Below are 11726 nucleotides of genomic sequence, written 5' to 3' on the forward strand. Positions count from 1 at the left end.
CCTCCTGCTGCCAGAAAGCCGGGGTGGGGGGAAGGAAGGGGGGGAGCGGGACACATACAAAGATCTTCCTGTCTTGTCTCGGGGAGAAAGGGAGACGCGGGTGCCTGTAACGCTCCTGCAGCTAGTTTCTCTCCATGGGAGACCACCTAGCTGGAAAAAGGCTTTTTAAATATTAAAGGGCACGAGAACGTTTTCAGATGAGAGTGATTGAATGAAGATGCTTCTCGGAGGACAGGTTTTCTGAGGGACCGATTTTGATTTTTAAATCTTTGCTTATGAAGTACGGAGATTCTCGGGTACATTTTTATGTATCCTGTTCCCCTGTGTAAAAGGATGTGTGTTAAATATATTTGTGTTTGGTTTAATTCCCGCTAAGAGCAAACAAGCTGACAGGCAATTTGTGTTACAAGTGTTTCTTGTTCTTTTTAGAGGTCTATAGAAAGACTTAGACTTTCTGTTTTGCTGGGAAAAGGAGCCAATGTCAAGTTTTGTTAAATTGTCTTTTGTGCTTTACACAACCTATGAAAATGTATCTAAGGTCTTTGCCTAGTAAGCTTATATATGTGTATATATTTGATGTGTGCTTGCAAATCATTTTCTTATTGTTAGTTAGTGGGAACTCAGAATGTAAAGGTCAGCGTTGCTGTGACTTTTTAAATTTTAGATGGAGAGGAAATGTGGGCTGTATCTAATCAGATACAAACAGCGTTGCAGAATTAAAGCTCTTCAAAATACTTAAACTTGCAGCAAAACTGCTGGGAATTGGAAGTATTTGCTTAGTATGTATTTATAACTGAAGATTTTTATTTCCCATATTGGAATCTTACTCTTGCCGCATTGTTTATAGGCTTACTTAAATTCGCATCTGGACTTCAATTTTGAATGTATCAGGTGATTTGCCATTCCCCTGGCAAGAATTTTGTTTACAAGGCATTACCTGGTGGGTTGTCCGAGAGCTGTTCTCTGGTGTTTCTAATGAGCACTTTGGGTCAGTTACCATTTGGGGTCTCCCACTGAGTATTCAGTGAGGATGCTGAAGCCATTCCTGTGTTTCGCTGGCTGTTGGTAAGGTCTGCTGTCCTGGGTGTGCATCGAATGTTTAAAGAGCGAAGTAACAAAACTGTATCCTACCTTGTTCAGAGGGATAGAACAAAGATGCCTTTGGAAGAAAACAGTGATTGTTTTAAGGTACGGTTGTATGGAATAATTTTGTAAACAATAGGGTGTTTCAAGCAGAAAACACTGAGTGCTCTGAAAAACAGCACGTCGTTGTTGTTGTTCTGTGGGAGCCTGTTACAAGTGGTTAAGGATACTCTTTCAAGATGATTTGAATAATAGAATAGCGGGAAGATTGCGTGCATGGTTTGACTTAAACACTCTAGGAATCAGATTATTTTCTGTAGATGCTTATATCCTGGAATAAGAAAGCTAATAATGACGAGCAAAATTACGTATGCCAGGTTTGCACCTCAGAATAGCTGTATTAGATTGATAGTCCAGTTAGTTTAGGATCCCGTCTTATGCACTGGCAGATAGGGCTGTAGCAGAAGGTACAGGAGATCTTGTATAGGGGACAGTTACAGAACCAAGTTTTGTGGGAGTGTTGTGTTTCTTTTTTTCTGTTGGTAGTGGGCCTGTGATTTGAAGCATAAGAGTTTAAATCTCCTGTTTTTTGTATTGTCTCTGTGGGTAAGTGTGTAAACCTTCCTTGAGCTGCAGATCTGTTTCCAGGAGTTAGCTCTGTGACTTCACGCCTGCCTTCCTCCAGTTAAACTGTAATTTGCATCCCATCTTTAACTGCATACGGATAAATTACTTTGTTAACAAATGCAGATTGTCAGGTTTACTGGAGAGGGATTGGAATGGCTGAGTGAAAAGGAGAGGTTGCTATATGTAGAAAGCAAAGTCCATCTGTCCTAATGTGGCATTCATTGTAGAAATGTCATTTTCACAGAAAAACAAAAGAAACCAAAAGTGTGAAGATAAGCTCAGTTGTTCATGATGTTTGCCTGGTGTGAAGAAATGTAGTGTTTCTTTGCTCCCATACAGCTATTACACATTACATGTACTGTGGTGGCGGTGGGGAAATAAAGATGGAAGGTGTTTATACGATTGTTTTAGCCATTCAAAACTGTGTCATAATCGCTTTTTTTGCTTAACTCTGTGATACTGCGCCCAAAACGCTGAAAATTTTTTGCTGTGCTGTTTAGATAATGGTATAGTGGCCTTAGACTTGATAGAATATTATGGTTTCGTGAAGGCAACAGCTTCTTACAGCACCTGTCGTCTTCATCTGGATGATTTAAAGACTTAATTCTGGGCTTGTATCCAGCCATAATGGTGTCAAGACAGTAAGAACTTTGTATGTGACTGAGCATTCCAGGCTGCAAGTCTTTTTGCTCTTCTTATTCTATCTCTCATATGTGTCTTCTGTAATGTTATATAAATTATCTAGTTATTTTGGTATGTAGAAAATGAGAATGAAGTGGTTCTAGCATGCTTGGAAAGCTCATGTGTCTAGAGTGCTGATCTTTTTAATCTAGGTCTCTGGGCTGTTTAGGGAGAAACTTCTAGTAAACAGTTGAAGAGAAACAAGCGAAGTCAGCTTCACTCATTTGAATCCCCGGTTTTCTCAAGCTGCAGCAACAGTGCAGTTGCTGTGAGTTAAGAGTTTTGAACTGTAATAGTGACTCCGACAGTGCACTGTCTTTGGGTGATGTTGCCTGGAGGTGGGTTCTGAAGAGAGGCAAAGACTCTAGATATGCATTCCAGACTTGGAATATTCTCTTTGAATGGTAGACTAATTGCCTTTTCCATTATAATAGCAGTTAAAGCCTGTGTTTTGGGCAAACTGATTGTTTGAGCTGTTCCCGCTTGTTGGACAAAACTTCTTTACTTGCTGCTGATGGATTTGCATTACTGTATTTTCTTGTGGATAGTAACACAGCTGTTCTAAAGTAACACATGCACATTTTCAAAATGGAAATTCTTCCATAATACCAAAAGTATGAGGTATTTATTTCTCTACTGATAAGCTGACTGGATTTTTTTTTAAATTCGCAAGAAAAAAGAGTGGGGGGGAAAAAAGGAAGAAAACCCCACGGTTGACAAAATAAGCAGAGACAGTCTCTCTGTGGAAACTAGTTTAGGATAAAATTGTAGGAAGAGAAGAACTATTTTTCATAGCTTCAGTCAGGTCATATGCTATGTGATCACACATTTAATTCAGTTAGCTGTATAGATGAGTAATCACGCTTTTCCAAATTTGGATACACCTACCCATCTGTCTAGATAAAAGTAAGGGCGTGGGGCACTGCTAGCATAGTACTACTGGGTGTGTGGATGTTGCTTATAGGAAAAATACAAGATTCCTTATTGGTACTAGAGAGCCATCTCATTCTCGAGTTGTAGCTAGTCTGTAGTAGTGAGGCTCTGCAAAATACAGATCATTTATGTGCAAAACCAAAACAAGCATAGGGGAAAATGGTAAAATACATATTCAGCTAGTAAATGCCTACTTCATGGAGAAGACATGGTTTCATACACTGATATAAAAATAACTTTGAATCTAGTAATTCTGCTACTTTTGGACTTAAAGGAGTAGGAGAGATTTTCAGACATTTTTTCCCCATCTTTGGTGAAAATAGTTTTTTTTATATAAAGCTCTCTAATCTTGTTTAGTAAAACTGTATTTTGCAGAATTTAAAATGTGAAACTGTAGGTTTTCACTGTTTGGAATAGCTAATTTTTCCAGTGTGTATCGAGGCTCTCACTCTAGTACATATTCTGAATTTATTAAGATTTGTTTTGTTACTTGGCAGTGGACTTTGCCTTTTGCCCAACCATGTTGCTGTGGGCATGTTGATGTTTCCTTTTCCTTGTTTTGCTGCTTCTTTCCTTATTGTGGGAAGGGACTTCATTTGAAAAAATTGACTGTGTTTAGAACACAGCATTTGAATTGACTCAACTTTTTGCTGGTTGATTTCTTTGTAGGCAGAGTTCTCGTCTGAGAACATAGGGTTATAAAGCAGATTTAAGAAACAAATAAAATTCACGTTCAGAATTTTTCAGTGTTCCTATGCTCTATGTATTGGAGACCCTTTTAAAGTTTTACAGTTTGAATCAGTAAGGCAAGTTATGTAGTCTTCGTGCATAAAGCAGCTGAGTAGGTGGTTGGTTGCAGAGCTGCTTAGAATATAAACTTGAACTAGGGGCTAGAGAAAACAAAATTAATTAATGAGGTATCAAGTGAGAGAGCACTATTACTGTTATGGCTTGAAGAAGTGAATTGTACGTTTGGCTGCTAGTGCAACATGGAAAAGCTGTACTATGAACTAGAATGTTTTGTCAGGGTGATTTATGTTACCAAGTAATTATAAATGTCTTGGAAGATCTGCAGTGAAGCCAATTGATTAAATTTAGGTCTCCCTTTTCAAATACACTGTGACCTTACCATGCAGGGGAAGATGGCAGTGCTTAGTTAGTAGTGCAGCATTCACTGGTAGTTAATGAAAGAGCTGGGCTACAAGTGGGTGTTCTAACCTCCTTCGGTCTGTTCGGTTTCTTGTTTTTCCGCTCTTGTTCTCATGAATCCCATTGTGTTATGTCTTGTCAAAAAGTTACTGACAAAATCAGTTGCCTTGTTCAACTCTGTAGACCCATATATATTCCGAGTACAATATTGTTTGCACTTAGGTAACACACGTAGCTGGCTACTAGCATGTTGGATTTAGCTTGCTTTTAAAGCCGTTAAGAAGAAAAGAGGTTTTCAAGTTTACAAACATGAGAAGATAACACATGACTCTTCTGATTTGTCAATAAAATGTAATGCTTTTTTGCATTAAAATAAAGGGAGGATTGGAATGGGAGAGAAAGAAGAACCTAGAGAAGTAGCATGGCAAGAAAAAACATGTAAGCGGAGTGAGACCCGTTTCCTGGAAATCTGACGTGTTACACTGTTATTTTACTTTCCTCTGTGCTTTCAAATATCAAGATAGTAAAACATAGCACTTTAAATTCGAAGTTGCTATTTGGAATTCTTTCATTCTGTGCTTGAGAATATAAGTGATACTACATCAGAAGACTTTTTTCGTTAAATTAATTAATTAAGTCTACTGTTTGGTAATTGAGAAGTTAACCAGTGAAGTGCAATAGAAAGTTGCCTTGTGAGGAGGAGGAACATTGTAACAGTTTTGAAACTCGTAACTATTAGTTACAGATAGGTTTCTATACAGTGAATAAGGACGTTGCATTAATTAAGCAGAGAAGAAGCAAATACTGGTTTGTTTCATGAAATCTAGGGTGCTAGGCAAAAAATATTAAAAAGAAAAAACTGTGATACCTAAACCAACATTTCTTTTTAGTAGTATTATTATTATTTCTTAGAGGGGGGAAAGCATTCTTTTTGTTGTTCTGAAAAATGGAGGAAAGCAGTGCTGAGTTTTTGTTTCAGAGTGACTTCCTTACTAGTGCTTTCTTCCTCTATCAGTTTCTTTAAATCTGCCTCTTCTCATATGTCTTTTGTAGATAATGTCTTGAACTATTTTTTCTGGTTTTATTTTATAGCTACACATAATATTATGTAATTACTTCAATTTCCCTTTGCAGCTAATCTAGTTGTGCTCCTAGTCTCCCTTGTTGCTGTCTCTGGAGAGGGAAAAAAGCAGCTTTACATAAAGAACTTCTTAGTTCTAATGCAGGCTAGTCCTACTGATACTTACGGTTTTTAGGCAAATCAGTTTTCTTCCCCCCCCCCATATTGAAATCTGTATATGGTTCAGATGTGATTTTATGAATGTCATGAAGTCTGGCAATTATCCTCTCTGTAGGGATACAGACCTGTGTGAAGTGAATTCAAGATGCTCGTAGAAGACTGTTAATGGCTAAGCGTGGCAAAGGTACTTGTAAATGAGTCAGAACTGGGTGCAAATAGGAAGAAGCATTGGAAGAAACTTACCTGAAACAGGGGCTTCTTAGTAGTCTCTCCCCATGCGTGTTACCAGCCAGATGCTGGTGCTTTTGGTTTGGGAGGTTTGGATGTGGCCCTTAGGTTTAGTACGCTTTCTGATCTCTCCAGGCATGGGAAAAATAGTTTGAATTGTTGTGTTGGGTTTGTTCGCCATTTGCAACGCAGTTCTGTGCAGTTGTAGCCACTGTTCTGTTGTTCCTGTTTACTGTGTTAAAAACAATCTCCTAATTAAAGATTAAACAGTTGGTGGCAAATGAATGTCAGATAAGGCATTTTATATATGTGTGTGTGCATGCATGCACACACATTTAATAGAAATCAGTTGGAAGATTTAGAGAGTACTGTATATTTCAGATGTCTCTCCTGGTGTTTTTTCAGGGTCTCAGTAAAATGTTAGTGTCCTGTTAAATGGCAGGCACTGGCTATTGTGTGAGCCCATTTCTGTGCTGCTGCGACTTCATCTTCTATGTCAAACGAGCGTTAGCGCTGAACAGAGTGAATTGGCTGGTTTTATTATGTATAAGGCAAGATTTCTCCACTCTGAGTTCTGTACATGCTTCTGAGGGAAAGCTTGTAAGTGTCCATAGTTTTGGTTTTGTGCCATTTTTATAGATGGAAACTTGTACATAAGTTTTGTCTAGCCTGGAAGGTTCTCTTGGGACTTTTGAACTAACGCTGATGAAAGAAAGTGATAGTTAAATATCTGAAATTATCTTTAAGCTTATGAAAACACCAGATTTTATCATTGTAACTTGAATAACTAGCACTTTGACAAAGCTACCTTTTACTTAAGATTCAGCATTGTCTGTTTAGTTGAAAGCGTTAATGTTTTCGCTGTAACTCTCTTGGGTCTAGCCCAGTGGACACGGTAAACCAAGGGATTCTTGCAAAGGTCTTTGGGATGCCAAAGGAAGTTCTAGTCTATTATTAACACAGACATGCACTATGTAATGCAACATAATTTTTTTTGCTGACATAAAACTAAATAATGAAAAACTTTTGGAAAAATTAAACCAATGCAGAGATTATACTTAGTCAATATATTTCATAACTAGGCTACTATCATTTTGATCTGCTGTTAAGGGCTGTAGTATGTACTGGAACTGAAACTTAAATATTTTTGTGCATGTGTATTTGCTGTCTCCCACATGGATGCAGTTCTGACATGAGAAAGTTATGCTATTGTCATTTGGGGTGTGAAACCTGGGGTGGAGAATGGTGTTCTTTTGCTGAGCTTGCATAAATCTATGTTCACATCCCAGACTCTCTTGACTAATGTTGGTAAAATACATACATCAAACCACTGTCAATGCTTGGCTTCCTTACATGTTTGTTTTTGAAGAAGGTATAAAGATTTAGGTTATTTTTGCCCCAGCTTTTCAAAACTGCCTCTTCCCCACCAAGTTATGGTAGGTGATCAGGTAAGCATTTGCAGTCACTAATTTGAACAGATTTTCTCAGTTCATCCTTAGTACTGATTTAAATGAACCTGTTCTATTTTGAACCAAAGTGGAACGGAAACAGGCTTATGATCAGGCATGGCGTCTCAGCAACGGTAGTGTTTTAAGCTGCTACTGTTCTTTTCTAGTGCATGTGGAATTACGTCTGTATTTCTTTTTGTGACATAGATTACTTTATATTAGGCACCTTTCAAAAAAACCCAAAACCAAACCTGGAATTGTACTTATGAAAGAAATATAGCTGATTTTGAGAGCTTTAGGGCATGTTTTAAGTTTTAAAAAAATAATACAGGTAAGGCAGGTTGCAGTGAGGTTCTGTATTATACAGGTAACTGGAGCGAGTGTCAGTTTAAAATAGCTGATCTAGGAACAAGACGTGCAAGCAAATGTTTTCCAAGACAGGTCAGTGACATCCTCGCAAAGGATGCGTCATTTATAGAAGTCAGTTTAGGACTAATGGGGCTTATTAGCTTGTGCTTGATGCTGGAGAAATATAATTACACTGATTCTACAGCCAGTGCAGATCTGTAGCAGTATACCTCTGCTTGAGATAATAATTCCCCTCAGAAAGTGAGATAACAGTGTGAGGAGAGCTCTGGCCTAGAATTTGAAGTGTATGTATTGTCTGGATAGTCTCAGCCCTCCTTTTTCTTCCTACTACCCCATCATAACTCTATATTATGGAACTTTGTACTTTTTTACTTTTATTCCAGTTTGGCCAAATCTCTGAAAATTTTCTGTAGGATTTAGTACTTAGATTTCCAAAGTAATAATGAGAAAAATAACTTCAGTAGCATGTTTCATAATGGAGCAGAAGCGAGTTTTCAAGAGAATTTTTCTGACCAATATTATGTTTTTATTTGGTTTTTAATTGACATTAATCTCTTTTTACTGAAGTGAACCAAAACCTTAGATTTTGGTTGACAATTCAGAGAACAGAATTGTGAAGCTTTTTTTTAATTAAAGTGTAAAAACTTTATTTATTTATTTATTTATTGTCTTTGTTACCTTGCTGTGCCAGAAAAATTCTATCAAACCTGCTTCCTGGCATAGAATTGAACTGTGTTAGTTTCCAAGACTTGTCCTCATGTGGGGTTTGATTTTTTTTTTTTTTTCTTTCAAGGGTCTCTAGCCATTTGGATCAATTTCAGTTTTACCTATAGAATTTTGAAGCTTGTGCTGTAGTGTACAGTGGGCACACCTAGACATTGTTTTGAATCACTCCTACATAATATTGATTTATCTCAATGAATTTTTATGTTGCTTTAGAAAGAAGATATTTTATAATGCAGGAAAACAGTGTGAATTTGGAAATCAGTCAATATTGCACACAAAATGGAAACATCATTGTACTATATATTAAATATTTGTTCGGTTGAAGCATTGAAATGTAATTTCTTGTGTTAATAATTAAAACTGAATTAATTTAATTGTTACTAAAATTAAATTTGACATAGGCGTGGATAGTCCTGACCATAATGATTGTAGCTGGCTTTTTTCTTTTTTCTTTAAAGTTTTGGCAGCCTCCATACACTCGTGCTATCTTTTGAACTCTGAAGTTCTTGTATCTCCAGGAAGTCTTATTTTTTATATTGCTTGATACTTTTTTCTTTGTCCAGCTGATGAATACATTTTTTATCCTGATTATACTTTTTCTTCCCTTTCAAGTGATATACTCAAGAAAAACAGATTTCCATCAAACTTTAATCAAGAGAATACTTGTAAATCTGGTGAATAACCTTGCTATTCTTAGTATAGTATAGTAAAATGGATTAAAAATCCCACACTTCATTTATTTCATAATGTTGCTGTGTAGTAGCTGCTTTACTTGTTCTCACACCCTTCACCTCAATTACTGTTTTTTCCCTTTCGTTTTTTAATGAACTGAATCAAAACTAGTAGGCAATTTAGGATATCCCTTTGAAAAATTGAATGAAAAATAATTAATATTAAATGGTATTTTTGCTTTTCTAACTGTTAAGATTTCCCCTCCCCACCCCTGTCCTCACTCTAGGTTGTTTTCCTGCTATGATTTTGTAGATGGCTTAGATTCCCCCGCCCCTGTCCCTTTCTATTAGTCTCTTTATTTGGATGGAGGCATAGCATAGGCCTACTTGTGGATTATGTTTGCTTATCAGTAGCTATAAGAAGTATTGAGTACTTTTGGGGGTTTTGGGAAAAAGTATACAGTTACATTTCAAAAAAGGAAAGCTAAGGTTTATTGCTGTCTTTCAGTTGGTTACATTGCAGCCTTTAGTATTCAGTATTTTTTTCCAACTAACTTATTTTAATGACAATTGTGAAAGTGAAACTTAAGAAGTTGCTACAATTACTGCTTCAGTGTTGTGTTTGGATTTTTCTTGCCATGTTGTAACACTAATTTGATTTTGTTGAATTCTGGTTATGTAGCCAGCTGAATTTTTCTCAAATACTGCATATACTAAAGGTGTTTGCACAAGTTGCGTAGGATCAGATTTTCTTTGAAGGAGAAAAATAGCTCTGATAAGTAGTGAGGAAAAAGGAAAATGTTTGTCCTATAGGTATACTTGTATTTTGACGTTCTTTAATGGGAGAAACTGCATCTAAGGAAGCTTTAACATTTTCTAACAACCTGTTTAGGTGTAGAATCTTGATTTATTAACTCTGTAGATTTTTTCTTTTTTTCACGATCTTTCCTATTTCATAGACTTTTTATTCTGTAAGCATGGTGATAATGGTTGGTTTAAAAAAAGTAGTTTGTCAGAAAAGCAGAGTCACTGAGAAAGCAGCTAGACTAAATTTTAAGTGGGTAAATCTTTACTTTTTTGAAACAGGAGATCAGCAAAATCTCGAAGCAGAAGTCCATATTCATCAAGGCACTCGAGGTCTCGTAGCAGACACAGATTGTCTAGATCCAGAAGTCGTCATTCAAGTATTTCTCCTAGTACATTGACTCTGAAGAGTAGCCTGGCTGCTGAGCTGAACAAAAACAAAAAAGCAAGAGCTGCTGAGGCAGCCAAAGCCAGTGCAAAAGCTTCCAATACTTCAACACCTACTAAGGGAAACACTGACACTGCTGTAAGTGCACCTCAAGTGAACAATGTAAAGGACCTGAAGAAAATAAAAACTGAGCATACACCTTCTCCTACAAGTAGCGCAAATTTGAAAAATGACAAGGCAAAAGCAAAGGTCTCACTTCCTGAAACAAAAGGGGAAAATAATTTAATTGCAGACAAAATTACTAAACAGAAACCCACAGCAGTAAAAGAGAATAAATTAACTGTTGTAAAACAGCCACCGGTCGCTGTAAAAGAGAAAAGCAAAGCGAGTACACCAAGTGTAGTAACCAAGGAGAAGGACCGAATTGTTGCACTACCAACCTCCACACTGCCGCCCTTGCCTTTGCCTCCCACACTGCCTGAAGATAAAGAAAGTGATAGGTGAGTTGTGACATAGATTTGCTTTTTGGGGTTGCCTGTAACTTTTTATTATTATTATTGTTGTTATTGTTTGTTCTTTTTTATTGTTGTTATTAGGATTATATTTGTTTTCCAAAGGAAATAATATTTGCTAGATCAGGCTGATGCATTAGGTAGTTTGTTCTTGTTCTTCAGTTGTTTAACATGGCAATTATTAGTGAACTGAAGGAATTTGATCTTTAAACAAAAAATTTAACTGGTTCTCAAAAAGAGAGGGATTTAGTCTAGGAGGAGTCTTTCAATAAAAAGTACACTAAAGAGGTGATTTAAAATTGCTCGTACATAATAGTTTTGGGACTAATGCAAGGATGCATTCAAGGATTCAAGATTTCAAGTTTGGTACGAACATGTACGTAGAATCATAGAATGGTTTGGGTTGGAAGGGACCTCTACAGGTCATCTAGTCCAACACCCTGCCGTGGGCAGGGACATCTTCAACTAGATCAGGTTGCTCAGAGCCCCATCCAACCTGACCTTGAATGTTTCCAGGGATGGGGCATCCACCACCTCTCTGGGCAACCTGTGCCAGTGTTTCATCACCCTCAGTGTAAAAAATTTCTTCCTTGTATCTAGTCTAAATCTACCCTCTTTTAGTTTAAAGCCATTCCCCCTTGTCCTGTCGCAACAGGCCCTGCTAAAACGTTTGTCCCCCTCTTTCTTATAAGCCCCCTTTAAGTATTGAAAGGCTGCAATAAGGTCTTCCCGAAGCCTTCTCTCCAGGCTGAGTAACCGCAACTCTCTCAGCTTTTCTTCATAGGAGAGGTGTTCCATCCCCCTTATCGTTTTTGTGGCCCTCTTCTGGACCCGCTCCAACAGGTCCATGTCTTTCTTATGCTGAGG

General features: G+C 37.4%; 1 protein-coding gene across 1 annotated transcript in view; it reads left to right on the forward strand.

The window, feature by feature from the left end:
- Positions 1–11726, forward strand: part of CDK13 (cyclin-dependent kinase 13) — a 75407-nt gene that overhangs the window by 17217 nt on the left and 46464 nt on the right. Inside the window, exon 3 of the mRNA XM_009321607.1 lies at positions 10242–10847. Coding sequence (XP_009319882.1) covers positions 10242–10847 — 606 coding nt within the window. The remainder of the gene's footprint in view (positions 1–10241; positions 10848–11726) is intronic.

The sequence above is a fragment of the Pygoscelis adeliae genome, unplaced genomic scaffold (assembly GCF_000699105.1).
Source record: "Pygoscelis adeliae isolate BGI_AS28 unplaced genomic scaffold, ASM69910v1 Scaffold40, whole genome shotgun sequence".
Lineage (NCBI taxonomy): Eukaryota > Metazoa > Chordata > Aves > Sphenisciformes > Spheniscidae > Pygoscelis > Pygoscelis adeliae.